Raw genomic sequence first — 24,542 nt, forward strand, 5'->3', positions numbered from 1 at the left:
TTTGTATTTCGAGTAATATTACCACATTAACTTGTATATGATTATTTTTTGGGTGCAAAGAGTAAATATAAAGCTAATTTGTAATATACATAACTTGGTTTTAATCATGCTATATTACACTTTTTAATGTATTCATAAAAATGATGCATTTGTATATCTATATTTGTATTAATTAAAGTTAATTACAGTTTAATTCCTATTTTATTCATTTAGTTTATTAAACACGACAATATGATGATGATGTAGCCCTTTATTCTTATCACACACATTTTAATAGTGTAGTTATTTAATTTTAATTAAAATAATGCATAACATTATACTTTAAGTCCTCTTTTAATCTAATTGGCTTTGCATTTATTTAATTTAATTTATAATAATGAAAATATTACCCATTTTAATCAATGGATATTTTGTACATACAGTATATAGTAGTAGTACAAGGCCTTGGTCATTATTTAAGAAAAGACTACTCATCACAGCACGACTACAGGAAAAAGTTACTAATAATGCTCAGTTTGGTTGGAAAGGTATTCATTCAACAATATGTTTAATTAATACTTGATTTGGCATATTTGTAGATGACACAAACGTTTAACATACATGTTAGATAATATATTGGGTTCAAATGTAAAATTGTGGATCGTAAAAGAAATTGGACAAGAGCCCATCTTGGAGCTCATTGCTGCTCCAACAACAACTTGACAAGTGACTTTAGTGTTATTGCAGTGGTGTTAATGTGAAGATGGGACCTTTTCCTCCACTTTGATGTATGGGAATTTAGGCCTATTTATTCCTACTCTTATACTATCCTCCCTCCCTCTGTCGCCTTTCCTTTTAATGTGCAAATATTCTCATTTAGTTTCCTACAATAAACCACGGAGGAATGTTCACTGGAGGGTTTTTCAGGGCTCGTTTACAAAGTGTTCATATTAGCTGAAATCGAACAAACATTCAACTGAAAGACGGGCTGGGCGGGTAATGAATGATCACTCTTCAAAATAGTTCAATGGCATTAAGTGGGCATTTAAAGGCCATTTGTAAATATAGGCATATAATTGGCATCTTGAAGTATATGAGCTGCTAAATATGCTTCCATCTTTAAAAGTTGAATGAATGAACATAGCTTCCCAAAGGCAGTTCTTCTCCAAAGTAGGAATATATTTAATCTGAAAAAAAATCAGTATAAGAAAAGCCAGATAGTGTTGCTTTCTGCAATGCAAATGAACGGAGACAGATCCTGCAGGGTCAACATGTCTAATCAAAGCCTCCAGCCACCTACTTTATTCCTTCCTCCTCTTCACACCTTGATGACGATGAGGTGTGAACGTTCAGCAGCCGCCTCCCCGCCTGCGTTGGCCGTTTGCACCTTTGAAAGCCGTGGAATCTACAAAAAGTCAAAAAGGTCAATTTTGGATGCACTTGGTGTAAAATCATGTGTGCTGTATTTTAGTTTAGTACATTTGAACAAAGGTATTGTAGATAATAGTATCTTTTACTGTTTCCTCACTTGCAAAACACCATGAAAGGTGGAGTTGTTGCTTTTCTTATGCATGCATGTGTCCAGACTAACGTCTATGACCCCTGCCGGGACTCCTATGTCAAGGTGGAGACAAGTCTCCAGCGAATTAACATGAACCCTTTTTATAGCTGCTTAAAAACAGCCTTACTTTTCTATCTCTATGTCTTATCCTGTCATTTGTTATTAATGTGACAAAGGCCTATTTGTGAGGGCAGTACTAATCTTTAACACCTCTCCAGCGTGCCTACAATGCGCACACAAATGCAAACTAATATCCATGTGAGTGAGTGGGCACTTAGCGGCTTTTTTAAAACACAAAACAATTTGTCATTCATCACCAAAGATATTTATTGGAAAATTTAAAGGCAGGGTAGCCTACTCAAAACATGAGATTTGATAAATACATTAAAAAGCATTCAAAAAGGTGAAATAATTTACACAAAGCTGATAATGTACTTCTATCTTCTATACAACTCGTGTTCAACAAGTAAATATGTACATTTATATTGACCTATTGTACCCAAAATGACACCTAATGGGTCACTGCTATTCTTATTACAGTTTTAAATCATCAAAAATGTTTTGGGAAGACGTCTACCAGGGTCTCCAAACAGATTTTGAGTGATTTAAAGCAGCATCGTGCAGCTCAACCTCCTCCGAGGAAGAAACTTGACTCTGCTCTGAGTCGGTGTCATCCAGGTCAGAGCAGAGGTCATCGCTGGAGATGCATGACGGGTTCGGGGACGCAAGCCCAGGAGATAGCAGTGCATCTGTCAGCGTGACACGGATGCGGTCCTGGCCGTGCAGGGGCATGCTCTCCAGGAGGTGGCTGAGCAGCTCGGCAGCGACTGTGGGGTCAATCCACGGGGAGCTGGACACAAAGGTGTGCACGTCATGCATGCACTGGATGTAACCTGCAGTGAAGCGCTCGCACGCCTCCCGGTTGATGGTGTCCGCTTCTAGGAAAACAAGACTTGTCAGAAATGTTTTAAACTGTGTCATTTTTTCATGGTGAAAGATGCACAAGACTAACTGTAACCACAGTGCTCCATTCGTGAATCAACATGCTTACTTTATGTACTTTCGTAAATGCTGCATTCGAGATAACTGGGAGATAGCCCACGCTCCATTTGGAACTTACGACAAATCATTTCCCTCAAGAATTTCTGTTGACCTTAAACGACTAGAAAGGCAAAAATAAAATTACAATTTTATGTGTCCGTTCCCTACACTTTCACTAGTAACAAGCTTGGCTGTAAAATCTCCCAGTTGTCTTGAATGTATTAGCGATTTTGTTGCTAGACGGAAGCGAGGATATTCGAGTAAAACTCAGCACGAAGCGACATACTAACTACTTAGTTTTGTTTACCTTGATCCTGATTTTGCAGGATGCTCTCCACTCGTTTCACCGTCATTTCCAGCACTTCGGCGTTCTCCATCTTTGATTGTATCTGCAGCACACAAACGCATCGCCAGTATTAGCGACTGTAGCAAGCTAGCCCTTAGCATTCGTAACGTGTTTTTCACAAGAAACAAATGGTTTATTGTAATAATAATCATGAATGTTTGCTTTCTTACTTCTGTATCCGCCATGAGAACCCTGAGTTCGTGTAAACTCTCGTTGATGCGAGCTCGTCGTTTCTTCTCCACCAGTGGTTTCCTCATCTGTAAAGGAAACAATACAGTTATTAGCGAACTATTTTTAAACTACAACAATGGCGGCTTTTCTTTTACCTTTCTGCTGACTCTGCCACTGCAGCGATCGCTTGTGTCCATTCCGGTTGTGTGCGAGGTGATGAAAAAAGACGTTGGATCTTGTCAATAGGGACAGATGGCTTGGTCAACTCAGCAAAGCCTGACTGAGCAGACTTGGCTTGTTAGAGGCGTTGGAGTGAGTGTGAGTGTGTGTGTGTGTGGGGGGGGGGGGGGCATGGGCTTGGTATACATGACGGCGTATTTACATGTGTATAGAAACGACATGGGAGCGTACCTGTCAACGTTGGAGTTTGAAAATAAGGGAAAGGAAAACGAAAATAAGAGGATCCGAATGAAAGTTAAGAGTTAAAATACCGGGCACAATACAAATAATGTCAAGCCGTTTTCGTTGTTAAAACATTTGGAATTATCTTCTCTTAAATTATGGTACAAAAATGTATTGTAGAAAATGCCATTGTTTAGCTCCCATTTATTCTAACATAAAACTCATGCAATCTTTGTTAACATTTTAATTTGGACAACACCGTCGTTGTTATGTTTATCCACCAGATGGCGCTACACTTTTCCATTCAAAACATGAAGATGTTCCAGTGTCAAGGCACCAGCCTGTGCTATGCCAAATGGCACCTCCAAAAAACCCAACATGGACTGTAAAGGCTGTGATCGGCCACTTCTCACATTGCATCATTAATCCCTTGTTCATGCTGTCTTGTGAGCCAATTTAAAAATTCAAGGTTTAAAAAGGGTTGCCCACCAGTAGATGAAACAAGTGACATATATCTCACACTGTATAGTATGTATACATGGTATGGCACATTAAGGTGTATCCAATCAGTGCAATGTGAGGAGTATAATATTGCTATTATAATGAACGGTAAATATATGAGTGTGCATATAGATGATATATATCATACAGTATTATGTTACATAATAAATGGAGTAAAGGATGACCTAAACCATATGTTGTTACTAATAAAGCTTTGCTAACCACAAAGGAATACGCATTTTTCATGTCTTCTTATGGGTTCATATAACATGCAAGATTTACGTTGCACAACATATTTACTATTACTATTTATATTGATTTAAATATTTAGGTCTCATCCTCATGCTCTCAAATAACTAATACAAACAAAAAATATATATGTGTATAATTCATTGCTATGATATTCTACGCCTTATTAAAATGTGCCGGGGTTGGAAATCTGGCACAAACTTCGTTGCAAAGACTTTGATGCGAAGCTGCACTTCCGGATGATCATGATGCCGCCCAAGCGTTGTACTAGAACACGGAAGACTACCATATCTGGCATTTACCTTCAGAATAAGAGCAAGACGTGGAGTAGAATACCCACAAGATGGTCTATAACATGATTTCCAAAGTCGAATGACATTGAAATGATATTATATTCGTATATAAATGTGATTAGCATTTTAAAAAATTGTATTGTATGTGCTTTAAGGCGCACCCGAGACTCCGTTCTCTTATTTTGACGGTGTCAAGGCGACACTACTGTGTTACCCACACGATGCTTGTTCGTCACAGGAGACGTGCTAGTGAGGTCACAGAGACTCTGTCAGGGTATATAAAACCTCTCCGAGTCGCTTCATGAAGCCAGCGAACTACATCCCCGAGTGGAGGCAAACGCACAAACAATAGAGTAAAATGGTGAAGATAACCTTACAGGCTGTTTCGGTGCAGAAGGCCGACAAAGACAACCAAGAAGACCACATCGTTATACCTCAAGCTCACGTGAGTTTGCATACTTTTGTGTTTTCTTGTTTTCTGCACGGAGGTAATAATTGCATAATTTATCAGCCTTGATATTGAACGAAATTCGCGGAGTTTTAATTGTAGTCAATGTTGCCAGATAGGAGTTTACGTTAAGATCAGATATTGACGGTATCTGACGTTTATGCTAATCAACGTAAAATGCCGGCTCACGAGCGCTATCCTTTGCATGACGTCACCTTGTTGTGACATCTCTGCAGCACGCGGCCAGCTTCCTCGCATACATACGGTACAAAAATGGAGGCACTACTGAATGAAGGTGTCTCTAAATTCTTTACTTGTAGTGTACATACTTACAAATTTATTTGTTTACTATATGCAAAAACTTGCTTAATGCAACCATGCACGGGCAGGCTAAAAGTGATAATCTCGGATGGAGCACATTATGGCGTCTATAACATGCAGGTTACAGCGTTAGACATACCTCTAAAGAATCTTAATGAGAGTGAGAAAGAATGGCACTATCAGATATGATATGCTATTTAAATTGTTCATTTTGTTGGCAAACTGTCAATTGAAATAGTTCATTTTGTTGACAAACTGGCAAATTACTGCAAGTGTATAAACTTTCCACCCAAAGTGAGTTTAAAATAAGGATTTCATCATTTGTATTTATTATAGTCATTGAAATTGTAAATTTAATAATAAATAAATAAAAAAAACATGTGATGTTCTTTTATATAACTTGTAAAAAGCATGTTCAAAATAAATTAAACACTATGGTGCTGGATCATTGTGGAGGTTCATAATGCAAAGGGTGGTGATTCACTACAGATAGCAAAAGCAAGCCTTAATGCAAATTGATCATACACCTTTCCACTGTAAGATGTATTGAATAAGCTAAATTTAGATTCTTATTTATATAACCGCCATGCGATATCCTGACAATGTATCAACCACACATCCGCAAATATTCTATGACGTAAACACGTGATGGCGTCACAGACACGATGTGCGCCTGTCTATTAATAAGTCGTCCTCTGCCAAAAGGGATCCCAGCTCCTTCTGACTGACTGTCATTTCTGACTCCCACCGGGGAAGCCAGCTCGCAAATGCTGATGCTAGAAGCCAGCCTCTTAGAATAGGCCTGAGGCGGGCCATGTGCCAGCCTGCGCCTCCGTCAGAGCCTGACGCAATCAGAGTTCCCCGCTTCCGCTCGCCATAGCAACAGTAGTAAGGCGATGGCGGCAGATTGCTTGTGAGACTGTGGGCGGGCATCTGCTTGTGTGCCTCATCTCACTCCATCCTACGTCTATCAGATCTCCTTGCCTGACTCATTGTGTCTTGGAAGGAACGCCGGTACACTTTTGAGTTGCAGTGAGCTACCTAACTTCCTGTCTTGGAACCTCCAAAAGAGGCTTGCTTAGTGGAGATTGTGACGGTTGGGGGAGGTTGCTGGGATGATCTTTCTTTTGTTAATAGACAATCATCTAACTGGATTGTGTTTGGTTTTTCCAGGAGGAGCAGACTCTTCCAGTCAAGTCCAAGAAGGCTTTTCCAAAGCGACTGTGCTGCATAACATCTGGTGTGGTGGTCCTTATTGTGTTAGGACTGGGGCTGATCTCCATATATGCCCACCTTGACTACTTCTTTCCTCAGGTCAGTGTTGCATCACACCTCCACATCAATGCCTTTGCCCAATACTCCGGTTTCCTCCCACATTCCAAAAACATGCTAGGTTAATTAGTGACTCCAAATTGTCCATAGGTATGAATGTGAGTGTGAATGGTTGTTTGTCTATATGTGCCCTGTGATTGGCTGGCGACCAGTCCAGGGTGTACCCCGCCTCTGGCCCAAAGACAGTTGGGATAGGCTCCAACACCACCGCAACCCTCATGAGGATAAGCGGTAGAAAATGAATGAATGAATGAACTTGTCAAATATACTGTAGTGAGTAGCCAGGATGGAGACATTGTTTTACTCCATTGCAATAAGTAAATTTATCATATTTTTTTCAATAATCTCCAATTGACTTCCATTGTCTATGAAATCAACAGCTTTCGGAGGAAAGACAATTCTTCCACTGTCGGGTGGTCTTCGAGGACATGGTGTATGCACCCTTCAGGGGCCGACAAGAGCTGGAGGAGAACGTGGGCATCTACTTGGACGAAAACTATGAGAAGATCAGCGTTCCCGTGCCATACTTTGGAGCCTGTGACCCTGCTGACATCATCCACGACTTTGAGAGAGTGAGTTTCCCAACTTCACTTTTGACACTTCCTCCTTCAGAGTGTGTCATTACATGTGTTATAAGATGTATTACTTATTCATTTCCAGGGCCTGAAGTGTGTCATTACATGTGTTATAAGATGTATTACTTATTCATTTCCAGGGCCTGACTGCTTATTATGACGTTAAACTGGACAGTTGCTACATTACTGAACTGAACACCACCATGGTGATGCGCCCAAGGAATCTTTGGGAGCTGCTCGTCAATGTCCAGGTGAGACATTCACTTTTTTGATTGTAGCTGAATAAAAGCTTCCCAATGTGCTTTCATTGTACAAATAATGACAAAAAATAGCCTGTATTGTTGGCTTGCTACATGAAGAAGTACAATTATTTAATTCTAATTATAATTATATTTTCTGATTACTTTATTTTACCATCCTAATTGACATTTCCATGTGGGATTTTTTTTTTTCCACAGAGAGGGGCGTACCTCCCTCAGACGTACCTAGTCCATGAGGAGATGGTGGTGACTGGCCGGGTGAGGAGCAAGAGGCAGCTGGGCCCTTACATCCACAAGCTGTGTCACAGCAAAGACACATACCGCCTTCGCCGTCGCAGCCACCATCAACGTGAGTGAAGTGCACAATTTTCTCCTTCCGCCACTGCTTTGTCTTTTTTATTTCGTGACGCGCGCCGGGTCATGGCAATGTCGTCTGTACTCACAAAGAGGAAAGAATCACACCTTTGAGTCACAGGGAATCCAAGCGTTTGGTGTGGAGGAAGAAGGGAAAAACACTTATTGATCAAATATAGACTTCCTGGTAATCATCACAACCATTTATACAGCTTGATTTCTGTGTGTGTAGGCGTAGACTGGGAACTCTTATGAGTCACTCGTAGTGGTGTGGACACATCCACTCAGTGTGGAGGTTGGCGTGATGACTAGTAGCTCATAACTGCCTTCTGATTGGCATGCGAGCTTTTGGACATGATGCATACGACTTCCTCTTGTTGTACAAATCTGGATTGACAGGTTAAAAAATAAAAACATTCCAAAAATAGTGACTGCTTTAACCCTTCATAGGACAAGGAATTATCTTCTAGACATTATAATCAAAATGTGAACCTAAAAGTTGATTAAAATAAACTTTTGGATTCTAAGTGTATAAGAAATAGTAAATATATTTAAAATGTTTTTATTAAAAATAGTGACGCAGAAAAAATTCAAGGGTAACTGTTAAATTTCGGTCTATGTAGTACAAGTAGCGCAAGTGCAGTTATTAAGGTCTCCGCTAGATAGTACTGCCCCCATGATCCATCGATATAATTTTTTTTGTTTTTTCCAATAAAAAAAACAAACTTTTTTATTTGAAATTGAAATTTCAAATTTTGAAATTTTGGAAATGTTTTCTTTTTTTTCATAAATAATTGAACATACCTGGACAACAACAACAGTAATTATCATGATCTATTTCTTTTTTGGGCTTGTATGAGCTCAAATGATCTGTCACTATAAATTCTGCCCAGCAGCAGCAAGTGGTCATGCACACTTGTGACACTGGGCATTTATGGTAGCTACATTTATGGTAGCTATGTAGCATTTTTTCTTAAATTGTCAAGTAAAAAGCAACTGAATTGATTTTCTAAAGGTTGTCCCCTCTTGTGTTACAGGTGTAGAGCGGCGTGAGACAAAGGAGTGTGTAAGCATTCGTCACTTTGAGAATCCTTTTGTGGTGGAGACTAGGATCTGCAATGGATTCTGAGTGGCCACGCTAGCACTGGAGCTACTTTCAAACCATACCTCTTGAATTATTTCGACTTTTAACTGCACTTTACTACTTGTCTAACTAATGTTTTATTTGTTTTTATTTCAAATAGTCTTTTTTTTTTTTTACAGTTTCACATGTTCAGATATTTGTGTAGCCTTTCTCCTTGTGGTGGTTTGATTCGAGAACACACTGTCTACTTATTTGATTGGTTGTAGTCTTTTTCTGGAATGTTATAAAATAGCAAAACATACCTCATGTAGTTTAGATGTTCTAATCACGAATGATGTACATGACTTTTTATCTTAAGCAATATATGATATACATAGATTTTTCCTCTGCATTGAATAATGTAACATGTTGTTTTTAATAGATTGATTTTTATGTCACGCGTCATTGTCATGTATAGTTTGTCTCATTGCCCTAATATAAATGACTTCAGACTGTAAGCAGAGGAGCTTTAGAGCATCAGAAGCAACCAAAGTGTGCTTGGCTTGATATTGAGGATATATATTCTGGAACCTTTTCATTGTTTAGTTCACTGTAAATTATATATTTGTTCAACATACCATTGTGGCATAATATACACCTGTTACTTTATCTCCATAAATTATTTTTAACATCACATGCTCATACAGTATGTCACATGTTTACTGTACAGTCAGTTCTTGTAATATATTGCTGCTTTAACAATAAATTATAATGAAATTTGTCTTTAGAGTGTTTTCATAAGAATTGTACTTATGTATAACACCATGGAATAATTCTGTTCATTGTTTTGTCATATTTCTACTGCATATACAAAAATGGGAGCAAATGCACAGCACAACTCAAGTGTTTGTTTATAGACCAGTGGTTATTTTCTATCCACCCCTCCGATTTGAAATACTGTGAAACGTATTTTAATGTATCTATACTGTACAGCCTAACCTTGAAACTGATACCAGGAAATTGGGACAAAATGGAGAGGAGTGAACAGTGGCGGGGCAAGGGTCTTTGGGGGCTTAAAGCAAGTAATTAATGGCGCTCCCACCCCACCATGCACACTGATTTTTTTTTTTTTGCACACAATTTCTGGTATAACTCATCTTCATTGTCTCTCTCAAGTGGGGAACTCGGTGGCCAACAAACAAGACTTGTGGGGGCCCCTTAAAAGCCGGGCCCCAGGCAAATGTCTGGTTTGCCCGTCTCTGGCTGTGAGGCCTACAAGCTATTCAAGAGTCAAATTGCATGTTGAGTGCGATAAATGTGTACATATTGGCAGGCCTGCAGTAACAAAGTGACACTGCAGTAAAGTACTACCTGCCTCCCACGCACAGACAGTTCACACCAAAGGCGCCTGTCCAATTATTTGAAAAGCACTGGTGTACGTGGACGCTTGCCTGTAGGCTGGCAAATTTGTTGTTTCGTGAACTTGTATGTTTTTTGTTTTCATAAGGTCTTTTGTGTGCATGTGAGTATTTAAAAAAAAAGATAGCCGGTGCTAACAGGACCTCGTGGCGCAACGGTAGCGCGTCTGACTCCAGATCAGAAGGTTGCGTGTTCAAATCACGTCGGGGTCAATCTGTATTTTGTGAAGTTCGTTATTGTATGTTCACAAAAAAGAAATCGTTTTTTCTAATTAAAAACATTTTCATCGATCAAATGGTACAGTTTAAACCGACGATGATAACTATGATATATGACAAAATTTGAAATACTATAATGACCTAGCCTTTCTATCTGTTATAACGCGTTTAACTTGATATTTTATGTTCCTAACATATACTTTGTTGGTGTTTAACCGGATATATCTATTGCCATTCAATGGAAAAAAGATGGGCTCGTCCGGGATTTGAACCCGGGACCTCTCGCACCCTAAGCGAGAATCATACCCCTAGACCAACGAGCCAACTGGAGCGGACTTGGTCAAAAAGGCTTTATCAAATATTACATTTTAAATAAATGAATTAACGAGTGGTCATAAAATCAGTATTGCAGTATAGTTCCATCATTTTTACCACTGGTCAATGTTGGTCATACGATGGCAGTTAGCATTCTCGTTAAAGCTTTTTTTCAAATATTTATACTTCATATAGTATTTTTTAAAATCTTTTTCGTGAATGTGTGTTGACAGTTGCTGAAAGTAGTTTTAATATTACAAACAACTCAAGCTTTTGTGTCTGGTTATTACAAAGAAGTGTTTTATTTTTTTAATTTGTAATAAGTAATTAGTTATAAGTATATTATGTTTGCATTTATTTCATACAGTAAATGTTTATGCTTGATATGATAGCATAATATGACGGAAGAGTGATACATATATTGTTAAATGTATAATAGTCAGCACATTTTCACGATATAATGAGTTTATCTGTTGTCACGTGACCGCGACACAGCCATTTTGTGAGAGAGAGAGCTATGGTGAGAGCGAGAGAGAGGGAGAGGGAGCGAGAGAGAGAGAGAGAGAGAAGGAGAGAGAGAGAGAGAGAGAGAGAGAGAGAGAGAGAGAGAGAGAGAGAGGGAGAGGGAGAGTGAGAGGGGGAGGGAGGGAGAGCGAGCTAGGAGAGAGAGAGAGTCCACACTAGAGAGAGCTACACAACTCGAATTCAAACCTTGTGCTGTCACATCAAGCAGAGGTAAGACAGCCAAAGTTTAATGCCCTTCCAAACAAGAAAACCGAGAAAGTGAAGTGCCACGTCGTCTAATAGCCATACTCTGACAAGCTGGGCCGCTCGGAACTGCTATGAAAGCCTCCATGTTTACTCGGGAGGCCTCGTCCAAGATAGTTAGCTAACCTGTTAGCATGCTAGCTACAAGTGCCGAGGATTAACTTCTGACATGACGGCTATATTACAAGTATTAGTTTCGATATGCGATAACAGCACATGTTGGTAACTGTATGTGTAGTTACACGTGTGTTTGTCACCACGTCATTTGTGCCAGACGATTCGCTGAGATTTAACGCAGGTCACTTGGTCAGTTAGCTTGACGTGCTAGTATTAGCTTGGTGGCTAACGCTGATTAGCTCCAGTGTGGCAGCAGCGTGTATCTAAAGTGTCTCTCAAACTTATCTTCTGTCATCTAAACACAAACAAAACAACCCATTTAAAATTCCCAATGGACATGTCAGTGTCTATTTTGCAAGAATTACGTCTGGATTTGTCGGCTTGTCATGCAGCGCTAGCCAACATGATATTGCTAACATGACGATTTTAAATGAACACTTCACGCCAGTAAGTCATGTCAGCGTGGATTTGTGCAACATGCATTGAGGTCGCCCTTATTTGCCACTTATCAGCGTATTTCTAACCCTGGTACGTTCTCTAACATGTCACTGTGGACTTTATGGTATAAACAACTCAACAGTCCGAGCAACTTTACTCTTACTGGGCGGCTCGCATTACATTATGTTAACTAATAAATTCAAAATGTAACACAGTGTTGGACTAATGTGGCCCCGTCTAATATAAAAACGTGGCTCCGTTTTATTGGACTTATTGCGTTAAGTAGCAACGTGGCTTATCCGGACTTCCCATATGGTCAGCGACATGGTGAGTCGCCCCTTTTGTGGCTCAAATGTAAGGTGGACTTGCATCATGGAGTTGGGCTTTAATGTGACTGGCTCACTGTTGGCATTGTGGGGACATTGCACCCAATCTTGCCTACATTGCATTATCACTTTCCTGCTTGTATCTGAAATTAAAGCCACTTCCCAATTACAGGTGTCTGATATAGTCACAGCTGAGAGAGCACCTAAAATAGCTGTGGCCAATTGAAATTTTACACTGTTTGTGTGCCAACAGTATGCAGTCTGTCCTCAAGGGTTGGAACATGTAAAAATCAGACCAACTATGTTATCACATAATCACATCATCTGTGAGTTATTTAAGTGAAGTCATTACTGTTGCCACATCTATTGCATTTGGTAAACAGACTTTCATTTGTACAGCGCTTTTCTACCTTCAAGTTACTCAGAGTGCTTTGACACTGTTGCCACAATTACAGACTGATGACACAGCGTCAGGAGCAACTGGGGGTTCAGTATCATGCCCAAGGATACTTTGACATGGTCCCGGGAGGACTCCACCCACACCTTACGGTGAAAACTCACAATTTTTGCAATTTGGCAAGTCGACCATTCCTTGAGTATACAAGGTTAAATTTTAGTGGCGATTGAACAAATGTTCTAGTAGGAGATTTCTCTCAACAAAAGCAGGGCCAGGGGCTAATATTTTTTAATTCTCTAGGGAACACGCTCAGCATCCCCAAAATACATACTATTACCAGAATACACATGCTTGCAAAATGGTGAAATTTAGAGATGCTAAAGCTCCCAAAAGGCCATGTATTTGTCAGAATAATGCAAATCATAGTAATATGGAAACAAAGCAATTACAAGAGGGTCCATGTACCTCCATGCTCAAGCCCTAAGAATAAATGTGTGATTACCTTGTGATAACTTTGCGACTGATGCTTTCACATTTTAAATTTGTAGATCTTCAAGGAAGAATGGCTGAGACCCAGACACTTAACTTTGGACCTGAATGGTAAAGATACACATTATTCAGGATTTCTGTAAAACTGGATTTAACTGTGGTAGTGTGGTGTCCCCTCAGAGTGCAATTTTTGACAGACATGTTCAGGCATGTCAGCCCAGCTTTTGTTTTGTCCCCTAACCAGTGCTTTCTTGCAGGCTCCGTGCCCTATCTGGAGGTGGAGGCAGCGGCAGTGGAGGCGGAGGAAGCAACAGCACTGCTGTTGCCTCGCCGCCTCTCTCACCTGCATTGCCAAAGTACAAACTTGCAGACTATCGCTACGGGAGAGAAGAAATGTTAGCACTTTATGTAAAAGACAACAAGGTCAGTGTAACTTGAATACTTCAGGATAAATTGACTGTATTTTAATTATTAGATTTTCTTGTTTCAAAGCTTACATGTTTTCTTTTGATTATCGTCTTCTGTTAGATCCCCATAGACCTACATGATAAGGAGTTTCTGCCCATATTGCAAGAGGAGCCCTTGCCGCCTCTGGCACTTGTTTCTTTTACGGAGGAAGAACAGGTAGGCTTGCTTGTCATGAAATCCAGCCATTCTTTAGGAAACGGCAAAGCATTAATATGAGGAGTCACTTAGGCCGCTAGCTCAAATTACACCCTGTGGTGATGTCAAGGCATTTTGAGCCGTTGCATTAGCCATTAATCTACAGTTTAATGGCCAAACACACCGCTTTTTGTGGTTACAAGTATAAAAGTGATGACGTTATGAAATATGTGGAAACCTTTACCAGCTGAGAGGAACATGAACAGCAGACTTTCCATTTCAAAGCTGGTGTTGAAACTGTCTTATAACAAACACCATTTGTTGTGTGTTTTTAGGAAATACTTTGCTGAAATATGACATATGTTGGTCAACAGACTGCAACAATATATACAGTTTGCATACAAATTGATTGTTTGATTTTGTTTTGTTTTTGCAGAGAAATTTTTCCATATCTGTAAACAGCGGAGCTGTACTTCGACAGACAGGACGGGGAGGTGGTCCAGTAGTTGGGGCACCTCGAGGCCGAAGTACCTCAAGGGGTAGAGGTAAGCACTTTCTCATTTCCTTTCTAATTTTAAGATTGGGAAGGGGATTGTGGCAGCGCAGCAACATTTTCTTCCTGTATGACATAAGAGTACTGTATGGGCCGTATTAAGAAGAGAGCTGTAACAACTGCAAATAGTTGAGATGCCTTTTGAAGACTCTCACCAATTCAGGCCCAGCTCAAGGCAAGTGGTGTTCTGTTAGTGCTGTGTAGGTGTTGTACTCGCTCTGTTGGCACTGATGTGCCTCAAACATGGAAATAGACATTGCGATGCTGTCTTACATTCAAGAAAATGCAATCCAATTATGCCAACAATGCCAAGTCATCTTAGTCCATGGTTGTTTTCAGGCCGAGGAAGAGGAGACGGAGGGTTTTACCAAAGAAGTTTTGATGATGTGGAAGGTTTTGGCCGAGGGGGGAGGGAGATGCATCGCTCCCAGAGCTGGGAGGAAAGGTACTGACAGTCAAGTTTAAGACACGGTTGAAGTTTGTGCAACGCCAGTGTGGGAGTCATGTAGCTAAAGTTCATTCACAGTGTAATAACTTGATGTCCTAATGTGTTATCTGTTTTGTGATTTGGTGTGTTTTTTTCCACCAGGGGAGATAGAAGGTTTGAAAAACCAGGACGGAAAGACCCAGGTGGGTGTTACAATAGGCTACTTAAATAATCCAGTCATTAATTTATTGTTGCCAGCACACATGTTCATTTTTATGTATGCTCTCTGCATGCAGATGGTGCTCCAGGACATTTTCAGATGAATCATAGTAAGTTTATTATTATGAGTAGTGTGTGTTATTTGGGTATTGTTGTCTCACCATGAATTTGTGCAGTTAAAAAACATGTCACCAATGCATTTTACAGTTCGAAACCACTACGAGGATGCTGGGCCAGGTCTGCCGAGGAAGCACGACTTCACTCGCTCGGAGAGTGAGAACTGGCGTACCTCTCGTGACGATCAGAACGGTGAGGATGATGAAGGGGGCTGGCGCCTGGCAGGTTCTCGACGGGACAGTGACCGCTGGTGCCCCCCAAGCCCAGGTGGGCACCACCCTGACCAGTTCATTTGTACTAAATGTTGGTGGTGTGCTTACCTTTGTTTGTATCAGATGGACTTTTAACTTCATTAGAGATTTGAAGAAAGCATTTGTTACATTTTCATTGTAGTTACATTCTTTTTTTGTTAAAGACATCCCTGTCTACCAAAATGAAGTCAATGTTTATCATGGGCTTTGTAAGCATTCATTCCTTGAGGTGTGTTTTAACTTGTTTCCCTTTTCACAAGATGGGTCTCGGACTGCAGGGTGGCGGGAACACCCAGAGCTGCGGCGCCGTGTCCCGTTTGACGCACGAGATGATGAACGCAGCTACAGGAGGCCACGGTCAGGCAGTGGCAGTCTGGAAGAAGACAGAGACGTTCTGCCTGAGTGGTGTCTTGAAGATGCGGATGAGGAGGCAGGCACATTTGACTCATCAGGGGCTTTTCTCTCACTCAAGGCAAGCAAAAACAATGATCACGATCAGGGCGTAATTAAATGGCTTAACTTTAAATTAATTACCACAGAAAACAGTTTAACTTTCTGTTACCTTAGCAGAAGGCCTCCAAAGAGCCCATCCTTGAGGAGGCGGAGTTGGATTTTAAACCTTTGGATGAGTGTGAGGAGGCACTAGTGGAGGAAGACAGTCAGCCCAAGGAGACCAAAGAGATGGAAACAGAGGCCAATCAAAATGCTGACAGAAAAGGTTTGGCCCTTGTGTTGTACATGAGCATAGGCAAAAGTAAAGTGAAACCCTCAGACAAAAAAATCAGTGCCCCATTTAATCAACCAAGCAAGAGACAGAGCTCCTTTAAAGCCCATTACCATGTTCAGTGCACAATGTGATAGAACTTCTTCTTTTGTTGGTGGTCAATTACAGCATTATGGACCAGAACAAACACACAACACATTCACAACATGTCATCTCTCCAATCTTAGTTTTAACTCGGGTGAGCAGGGTATCAGAGGAGGTGCCATCTGTTCCTTCACCCGCTGCTCCACCAATCCCAGAGGCTCAAGCTCTTCCCAAATCCGTGTCGCCAAGCCATACCAACAGAACAGAGGAGTCTATGAGGACACTTGAAAGGCAAACAGGGCTGGAGCAACCACCAGAACTGTGCAAAATTCCCCTGCATATCCCCATGCCAGAGTCACTACCCATGACCCGTATTTCTACCACTCTTCCAGGTGACCTTTTGTGTTTTAGTTTAACGGTAAAGGATTCCAAAAGACACCCGAGGAAGAATGGAATTTTAATCTTTTATATTCCATCTACCTTGTAGAAGTACGCACGCCATCATCTACCATGCAGCCATCTCAGCAGAAGCCCTTGGGGATTCCTGTGGCCATGAGCAACCCTCTGCCCTTCTCTTCAAGTATGATGGCACCCATAGCCAGGCCCACTGCTGTGTCAAATGACACGGATGAAGATGAGGGGTTGAAGCACTTTGAGCAGGTTTGTTGGCACAATCATACATAAAGATAAGAACACAAGAAGTTGATCAGGATTGTGGATTTATATATTTACTTCACAGTGGACTTATTGACACATTGATTGTCTCCCCCTCTGCTTGCACCACCCTTATGTCAACAGGAGGCAGAGAAGATGGTGGCATACCTGCAGGATGGTGTAGTGGACGACGACAGACTTACAGCAAAGGCGTCTGAAAAGACCAAACCTACAGGCCTGCCACTCACTCATGAGGCTGCTCTCAAATGGTTTTACAAAGACCCTCAAGGGGAAATACAAGGTGAGACAGGTTCGAGGAAGCAATAATGTGCTCAAAGTATGTGCAGACTACAACACACTATTTTTAATGACCTCCACTTACCCTTGTTGACCATATTCTCTTATGTTTTTGTCATCAGGTCCATTCAGCAATCAGGAGATGTCAGAGTGGTTCCAAGCAGGTTACTTCACCATGTCTCTTTTGGTAAAAAGAGGATGTGATGACTTATTTCAGCCTCTGGGGGAGATGATGAAGATTTGGGGCAGAGTCCCGTTCACTCCAGGCCCTGCACCTCCACCTCTGCAGGTATGTTGTTACGCGCTTGTCCTCAGTCACAGCAGCAAATTACCTCATCCATTTTGGGCAAAGAAATGGTCAGTTTTTATTGGTCTGCGTAAAAAGCTGTAAACCATTTGATCTGGTAGGCACACATTATGGCAATACATAATAAATGTAATAGAGGGAAAAGTGAGTTGTGGGACATCTGGGTGAGAGTTGAAAGAAGGTTAACAGGCATGTGTTGTAATAAAGACACATTACGAACACAGTTGGATTCACAAAGTGTCTTAATAACTAATAAAATAAGTATAACTTATTTTGAAAAGTATTAATAACTAATAAGCAGTGATTCAAATGTTCTGGCCGATCACAATCTCTAAAAAGCCTGACCTATTGATTACAATAATCATGAAACAATTCAAGACAATATGAACATTTTGTTGCTACACATGAGGTATTTCTCTCAAATATAAATGAGAAGTCTTGAAAATGGACGTCCAATCTACTAAATTATATCACTTCCTTTGGTCTTTTATTTTTCACCAAACAGGCTACCCTGCAAACCAGTTGCAGTGTAAAGTATATGTGCACAGCGACCCAAAATGGCTGGTTGACCAATGTCATGAACTCTAAAATTTCACTTAGTAATGTAATTTTTTCAAGACGCCCTTATTCTGTCAGCACGAGTCGCACATAGTGCTCTTATTTTGATCCTGATAATCTAAGGTTACAGCAGTTTTGCTCTTTTAACCTGTCAAAAGAGCTAACAGCAGGTCGCTGCCTGTCTCTTTGCTTTGGCTAGCTTTAGCCTTAGCTTGATAGCTCGCTGTCAGTCTGGCAAAGCAAAAGGGACAGTGGCTGACTTTCATACCTAGATAAGATCGGTTTCATATGTAAGGGTTGGCTGAATGCGGATCCACCAAAATTCAGAAACTCTGCGCTATCAATCAGTGCATGACACGACAGGAGTGTGTGGGCAACGCATGGGATTCTTTTGTTTGGACATTTAATTCTGCAGAATAATACGCCGGCAAACAGACTAGTTTGTGAGGTGTGAGGTTTTTTTTTTTACTGTGATGCAGGGTGATGGTGATCAAGAAAGGTTGAAGAGGCAGCAAGAACTCACAGCTCTCAACCTTTACCAGTTACAGCAGCTCCAATATCAGTACCTCTTAAGGTATGTCCGTCAGCAAGGAAAGTGTATGTTGCATGATAACCAAATGGAGTATGTGCATGCTGACTGTCTTGAATGTCTATTGTGAATCATAAACGACAGACTCTGATTTATTCAAGTGAGAAAGGTCTATCTTGTGGCCTTTAGGCAGCAATATGCTCAGGCCTTGGCCCAGCAGAAGGCTGCAGTCCTCAGCTCAGCTCCTCTTCAGCAGCAGCAGCAACACCAACAGCAGCTCAACCTGCTTCAACAGCAATATCAGGCTCTCAAGATAAGGTCCTTACGATTCACATTTATTCACCACATAACACTAGCGTTCGTCTACATGACCATAGCATTTGTGTTCCACTTCTTTTGTAGAACATCTGAGAGCCTTCTACCTCCTGTTACACGTTCCCTGTCTGTTCCTGACACGGGTTCTGTGTGGGAAATGCAGAACCCATCCTCTCAGGCTTCCTGCACACAAAACCTACAGCCTGCTGCTTCAAGCAGTGAGTTCCAACCTTTCTGCATTTGTCAATCAAATGAAGGAGCAGGCGTCATATTGAATTTCTTTCGACAGCATGGGATGGCAGCAGTGTATGGGACTTGCCCATCGAGTCCATGGCAAAGGCTCCAACCATCGAGCAGATGCAACAATTAGAAAAGTCGAAGGCTGCAAAGGTAGCCAGTATTATTATTGCTTTCTTGTTTTCTTTAACTTGTGCTGCTCCCTTTACCATGTCTTATCTGGTCCATCAGTTGGAACTAGAGAGGCGCGAAGCCGAAATGAGAGCCAAAAGGGAAGAAGAAGAGCGGAAACGACTGGAAGAGGCTCTGCGGGCTCGTCAGGAAGAGGAACGGAAGCGCTTGGAAGAGGAGCAGTTAGCACGACAAAAACAGGTCAAGAGAATTTTTATCAAGTTTTTTTCTACACTCTTGAGCGAGTGACGCATGAGACTGACACACAAATGTAAATTTGTAGGAGGAAGCGCTGAGACGACAGAGAGAACAGGAGGAGGCACATCGAAGGCAAAAAGAGGAGGAGGAGAGACTGGCACAGAAGGAAGCCCTGCGAAGACTTGAAGAGAGGAGACGGGAGGAGGAGGAGAGAAAGAAACGGGAGGAGTTTCTTCGCAAACAAGTAAGCCAAACATCTGTCCTCTTACTTATTACATGTCGGTGTCTCCCTAAACTGCTGAGTCGGGGTGGGAACATCTGGGTATCTCACAATACGATACGCAATATAAGGCTCACAATAACCATTATCTCACTATATGGTGATACAGCTATTACTGATATATTGGTCAGGAAATCTACAATACTGCTATTAAAGATAAACGGGTATTTTAAAATGAAAAATAAACAAGGATCATTTGGCACCATCACTTTAACACAATCTGTCATAACAGCGCAAATATTTTAGTGCAACATTTTTGTAAACAAATTAGTGTTTTTCTACAGAGACACTAATTGTAGTGCAACATTTCAGTAACAAACTTAGGCAGGGCATTTAATGTGCATAAAAGCTGCTCTTATTTTGAAGGACAAAAGCTTGATGTGGTGTGTGGAAATGTGTTTGACTATTGCTAACTGAGCTATGTATCAGAGTTTCTCTTACAGCTGCGGCTCTTGTCTAAATTTCACACTTTCATTGGCTTGCGCTGTTCACAATCTCATGCTCGGTCACAAGAGTTTCAAACTTTTTTCTGTGACTTTGCGGATGTTTCCGTTTGCCGCCTTGACATGTTTACTTCAGGAGGGACTGGTTAGTGTTTGCGAGGACAAGCGTTGCTCCATCATCCGTTCTGTAAAACCCGATATGTATCCGCACTTTTGACTTGTAGGCTGCCGGTGTATCTTTCAACTTCTATTTTTCACAAGTGTCTGCCATATTGAAACTTGGTGGGCGCATATCAATAATTGATCAGCAGATAAATTATCGCCATATATCACCTTATCAAGGTATTGTCAAACTCCTAATGCTGAGTGTCTTTCTTCAGGAGGAAGAGCGAAGGAAACAGGAGGAGCTTGAAGCACTAAGGAGGCGTGAGGAGGAGAAGCGGGCAGAGGAGGCGGCGGCGGCAGCGGCAGCTGCTGCTGCAGAAGCAGCTGCTCTGGCTCAGCAACAGCTTGAGGAGCAGAAAAAGAGGGAGCAGGAAGCACAGAGACAACAGGAGCTCCTGAGACAGCGGCAGCAACAGCAGGAGGCACTCAGGAGGCTTCAACAGCAGCAGCAGCTTGCACAGATGAAGGTATACATGATAATACATGCTATACAAGGAGCTATAGTATAGAATGCAAAAAGTAAAACATACCATACAAAATAGAGCAGGACCTTACTACAAGCTCATAAAGCATTGGACATGAAGTAGTAAAAACAGTAATGTAGGGTTTCCTTTAGGATTTTCGGAAGCTGGCGGGCTGCTGCGTCAGCAACTAAAAATTATATATTTATTTATTAGGGAAAGGTATGCTTTTTTATGGACAATTTTTTGTTGCACAATAACAAGGATCACACTGAACACAAGACGCTAGTTTCCACGGTCCGCATATAGTGCAGCGACATGAGCAAGTGTCAACACTGCAGAGGCGATTCTGGTGCATGTTTTTCCAAAACAAGGCGCATTGAAACGCTTATTGGAATTGGAATTACATTTTACATTGTTTTCTCTTTTTTATTAAGGGCAGTATATACAGTCATACAACATATGACCTACGATTACAATTAACATTGTTTTCAGGTTAATTTTTAAGGTGTGGCAGGTTTGTAGTGGTGGGCTGCCACAATCAATTACATGTCATGAAAACCCTGAATCATTGTGATCAGGTGGGTGTGAGGTGCAGATGAGATTATTAAAACTTTACAAAGCAGAAATGGGTAGATGGATGGGTATTTCTTGAAAGGCCACCCAACATTTCTTCTTGTCTTTTCAGCTTCCATTATCATCAAAGTGGGGTCAGCAGTCAACTAACACTCCCAACCAGACTCAGAACACCCTGTCACTGGCTGAGATCCAGAAATTGGAAGAGGAACGGGAAAGGCAGGCGCGAGAAGATGTAAGCAGTATCCTGATCACCTGTGCAACTTGTTTTTATCTCAACATGGTTTATATCACTATTACTGCTTGTAGCAGCAGCGCCAGCAACAGGAACTCTTGAAGCTTCAGCAGCAACAGGCCCTGCAACAGGCCCAGCAGCCCCAAGCTAAGCTCTCAGGGTGGGGCCATGTGGCCAAGCATCCCCCCGTCACCAAGTCCTTGCTGGAGATCCAGAGGGAGGAAGCACAGCAGATGAAACAGAGGAAAGAACAGCCGCCGAAGCAGCAGCAGCAGCAGCAGCAGCAGCAGCAGCAGCAACAGCAACAGCAACAGCAACAACATCCCGTATTCACCCAGCCGACCCGGCCACAAAACAGAACTGTATGTAACCCAAGAGTAGACCTCACCCAAGGTTGTGCTCTGCACCATCAATAACAATATAACGGTTGTCGGTTGTAGTGATGGTATGAACATGTTAAAAGACTTTCCTCATTTTCGTCACAGGCATCTCTGAGCAACTCTGTGTGGGGGTCGGTGAACCCCAGCCCCTGCTCAAACTGGGCCTCGGAGTCAAGCAGCATCTGGGGTGACACTCATAACTCCAACATGGGTTTCTGGGATGAGGCTGTGAAGGAGGCTGTCCAGCAGCCTCCACCCACCAGGAAAGGCAGTGCACAGAAAAACAAGGGCAACGCCAACCTCAGGTACAACTCACGGCTGCCACAATTGACTAATGATAGGTAAAGTCTTTATGACTTTTGTTTGGTTACATGTAGTAACTCTTTGAGTGGCCGAGCAAGCAAGAAGGTAGAGGAGGAAGAGAAGCTGCTCAAGTTGTTCCAAGGAGTCCACAAAAGCCAACAGGACACCTTCATGCAGTGGTGTGAGCACACTCTGCACAGCCTCAACACAGCCAACAATCTGGATGGTAAATACTTCAGAAATATTCTCTTTGGGGGCGGTTTTTTAATACGGTGCTACCTTTGTTATCGTCTGCACCATTTAGCACAATTTTTGCATCATTTTTTTGTGGCAGGAGTGCAGAAACAGTTTTTAAAAAAGGGATTGAAGCCTAATCTCCTCTCCTCCTGCTCCCTCTTTGCAAAACTATGTAAAAGTGATATTAAATGTTTACTTGTCCATTCATTTGTAATTATGTTTGCATTATTTTATATATGTAAAACTATAATTGTCTATAATGTCTGTTTTTTGGCTGTCTGGAACAGATTAATTGGTTTTATGACAGTTTCTATGGGAAAATTGTCTTTGGTTAGAGTCTGTTGGAACAGATTAATGACGTTATCAAAGGCACCACTGTATTTCAATTGGAGATTGGGGCTCATTTAAACAAGAAAATAATTTGCATTCCAGTTCCCACATTTGCGTCTTTCCTGAAAGAAGTGGATTCTCCGTATGAGGTGCACGACTACGTCAGGGCCTACCTGGGGGACACACCCGAGGCAAAGGACTTTGCCAAGCAGTTCCTAGAGCGCCGTGCCAAACAGAACGCTAATCAACAGAAGCAAACCAACCAACCACAAGCCCTCAAACAGCAGCAGGTGAGCCAGAAAGCAAGTACCACATCGACGTGGATATAAGATGTCTGAAGTAGATGGATTCGCACATATTTGACCCCATGACTAAAAGCTCTGTTAATTTGTCAAGAAACTCTGCGTCCTCCCAGTGGTTAAAATACTTGTCAGTAAATATGTGATATATGGATTGTGTTAAGTAGTGTGACTCTACTTTGCATTTACATTTCCGACCTGTAAATGTGCTTCTCTCTTGCCAAGGAATCTGTGTGGGGTGGAACAGGATCATCAACGTTTTACCAGGCCAACCACACCAGTGGCCAGCAGCAGCAGCAGAAGCAGCAGCAACAGCAGCAGCAGCAGCAGCAACAGCAGCAGCAGCGCTTTGAGACAGTTACCTCAGGGAAGAAAAAAAAGAAACAGAAGATGGTCCGTGCCGATCCAAGCCTTCTAGGTGAGTACAAGCCCTGAATCAGAGCTGCATACAGTCTTATCTATATCGTTGTTGTTCCTGTCACAGGTTTTTCTGTCAATGCATCATCCGAGAGATTGAACATGGGAGAGATAGAGACTCTGGAGGACTTCTAAGGGAATGCAGCCAAGCAAACAGCCAATGACTGACAGTACCTCTTTTGAACAGCAGCTGTTTCACCCACCCTAACCCCTAACCCAACCCCTGGCAGCTGCCCCTCGCAGTATTTCACCTTGGTTAACATTGCAGTCATCTAACCAACCTTTTGGTCTTACTCAATCCCTTGCAAGACATGCACGGGCAGCTGTCAATTCATGAATTCATTCTGCAAAAGTCTACGGAAGCAATGACCGCTTCTTTTTTCCCCAAATTGGCCTTTTTTTTTTTAAGTGGGTGGGAAGTTTGGCGGGTATTGGGAGAAAAGTTAAAGATTATATCCATCTTTTTGTGGTTTTTATTTATTGCAAATTATCCCCTACACTTTCATTGTCCCCCCCCCCCCTTCCTTTGTCCCTCCCAGACAATGCTGTTTGTGGTTAAAGATGGCAAAATTCAGGCCAAGGATCGGTGCCTACTTTTTATGTCCTGTTTTAAGGACATGTGCAAAAGTCCCAAGTAGTTATCTATTTCTTGTAAGATATTAGGCTGTTTAAAAAAATAAAACTTTCAACTTGCATCTGTATTATAGTAAATGGAAAATAATCTATTGGAGTTTTTTTTATTTATTGCATTATGAAATAAAACAGTCATATGTGGGCTGTTTAAATGTG

General features: G+C 41.5%; 3 protein-coding genes and 2 non-coding genes across 15 annotated transcripts; 3 read left to right on the top strand and 2 right to left on the bottom strand.

Moving 5' to 3' along the window:
* Positions 1 to 1,851: 1,851 nt before the first annotated feature.
* hes6 (hes family bHLH transcription factor 6) lies at positions 1,852 to 3,423 on the bottom strand. 2 transcript variants are annotated; one of them, XM_058067643.1, is made up of 4 exons: positions 3,254 to 3,423; positions 3,098 to 3,184; positions 2,889 to 2,970; positions 1,852 to 2,475 (listed from the first exon to the last, which is right to left on the bottom strand). In XM_058067643.1, exons 1-4 carry the CDS (start codon positions 3,293 to 3,295, stop codon positions 2,114 to 2,116), a joined length of 573 nt encoding a protein of 190 aa, XP_057923626.1. In that variant the 5' UTR covers positions 3,296 to 3,423; the 3' UTR covers positions 1,852 to 2,113. The 2 variants fall into 2 exon arrangements, with proteins under 2 accessions (XP_057923626.1, XP_057923624.1); XM_058067641.1 differs by having other exon boundaries at positions 1,852 to 2,478.
* A 1,340-nt stretch (positions 3,424 to 4,763) lies between these two features.
* Positions 4,764 to 9,650, top strand: LOC131125736 (integral membrane protein 2C-like). The gene is made up of 6 exons (XM_058067564.1): positions 4,764 to 4,988; positions 6,486 to 6,626; positions 7,025 to 7,216; positions 7,360 to 7,470; positions 7,678 to 7,828; positions 8,871 to 9,650. The coding sequence occupies exons 1-6, from the start codon at positions 4,902 to 4,904 to the stop codon at positions 8,960 to 8,962; spliced, it is 774 nt and encodes a 257-aa protein (XP_057923547.1). The 5' UTR covers positions 4,764 to 4,901; the 3' UTR covers positions 8,963 to 9,650.
* An 805-nt stretch (positions 9,651 to 10,455) lies between these two features.
* Positions 10,456 to 10,527, top strand: trnaw-cca (transfer RNA tryptophan (anticodon CCA)). Its single transcript has one exon. It is a non-coding gene; the product is annotated as a tRNA-Trp (tRNA).
* A 257-nt stretch (positions 10,528 to 10,784) lies between these two features.
* Positions 10,785 to 10,856, bottom strand: trnap-agg (transfer RNA proline (anticodon AGG)). Its single transcript has one exon. It is a non-coding gene; the product is annotated as a tRNA-Pro (tRNA).
* Positions 10,857 to 11,468: 612 nt separating this feature from the next.
* On the top strand, positions 11,469 to 24,452 carry gigyf2 (GRB10 interacting GYF protein 2). 10 transcript variants are annotated; one of them, XM_058068146.1, is made up of 30 exons: positions 11,469 to 11,583; positions 13,443 to 13,494; positions 13,641 to 13,806; positions 13,912 to 14,007; positions 14,423 to 14,531; positions 14,879 to 14,984; positions 15,129 to 15,169; positions 15,263 to 15,295; positions 15,393 to 15,569; positions 15,814 to 16,025; positions 16,121 to 16,271; positions 16,505 to 16,753; positions 16,849 to 17,021; positions 17,160 to 17,316; positions 17,435 to 17,601; positions 18,657 to 18,751; positions 18,896 to 19,024; positions 19,109 to 19,239; positions 19,311 to 19,411; positions 19,490 to 19,630; positions 19,713 to 19,871; positions 20,731 to 20,982; positions 21,665 to 21,787; positions 21,862 to 22,062; positions 22,093 to 22,149; positions 22,273 to 22,472; positions 22,545 to 22,696; positions 23,140 to 23,327; positions 23,562 to 23,754; positions 23,821 to 24,452. In XM_058068146.1, the coding sequence occupies exons 2-30, from the start codon at positions 13,457 to 13,459 to the stop codon at positions 23,886 to 23,888; spliced, it is 4,065 nt and encodes a 1,354-aa protein (XP_057924129.1). In that variant the 5' UTR covers positions 11,469 to 11,583; positions 13,443 to 13,456; the 3' UTR covers positions 23,889 to 24,452. The 10 variants fall into 10 exon arrangements, with proteins under 10 accessions (XP_057924129.1, XP_057924121.1, XP_057924126.1 ...); XM_058068140.1 differs by adding an exon at positions 12,953 to 13,046 and having other exon boundaries at positions 11,511 to 11,583; positions 21,862 to 22,149; XM_058068138.1 differs by having other exon boundaries at positions 21,862 to 22,149.
* Positions 24,453 to 24,542: the final 90 nt, after the last annotated feature.

This window comes from Doryrhamphus excisus, chromosome 3 (assembly GCF_030265055.1).
Source record: "Doryrhamphus excisus isolate RoL2022-K1 chromosome 3, RoL_Dexc_1.0, whole genome shotgun sequence".
In the NCBI taxonomy this organism is placed as follows: Eukaryota; Metazoa; Chordata; class Actinopteri; order Syngnathiformes; family Syngnathidae; genus Doryrhamphus; species Doryrhamphus excisus.

Coding starts and splice junctions, on each gene's coding strand:
- LOC131125736 (XM_058067564.1), top strand. CDS start 4,902: ATGGTGAAGATAACCTTACAGGCTGTTTCGGTGCAGAAGGCCGACAAA. Junction 7,217..7,359: donor TCATCCACGACTTTGAGAGA/GTGAGTTTCCCA, acceptor ATTCATTTCCAG/GGCCTGACTGCTTATTATGA. Junction 7,471..7,677: donor AGCTGCTCGTCAATGTCCAG/GTGAGACATTCA, acceptor TTTTTTCCACAG/AGAGGGGCGTACCTCCCTCA.
- gigyf2 (XM_058068138.1), top strand. CDS start 13,457: ATGGCTGAGACCCAGACACTTAACTTTGGACCTGAATG. Junction 15,570..15,813: donor CTGGTGCCCCCCAAGCCCAG/GTGGGCACCACC, acceptor CCTTTTCACAAG/ATGGGTCTCGGACTGCAGGG. Junction 21,788..21,861: donor AAAGGCAGGCGCGAGAAGAT/GTAAGCAGTATC, acceptor TACTGCTTGTAG/CAGCAGCGCCAGCAACAGGA.
- hes6 (XM_058067641.1), bottom strand. CDS start 3,295: ATGGACACAAGCGATCGCTGCAGTGGCAGAGTCAGCAGAAAG. Junction 2,971..3,097: donor TTCTCATGGCGGATACAGAA/GTAAGAAAGCAA, acceptor TGTGTGCTGCAG/ATACAATCAAAGATGGAGAA. Junction 2,479..2,888: donor CCTGCAAAATCAGGATCAAG/GTAAACAAAACT, acceptor TTGTTTTCCTAG/AAGCGGACACCATCAACCGG.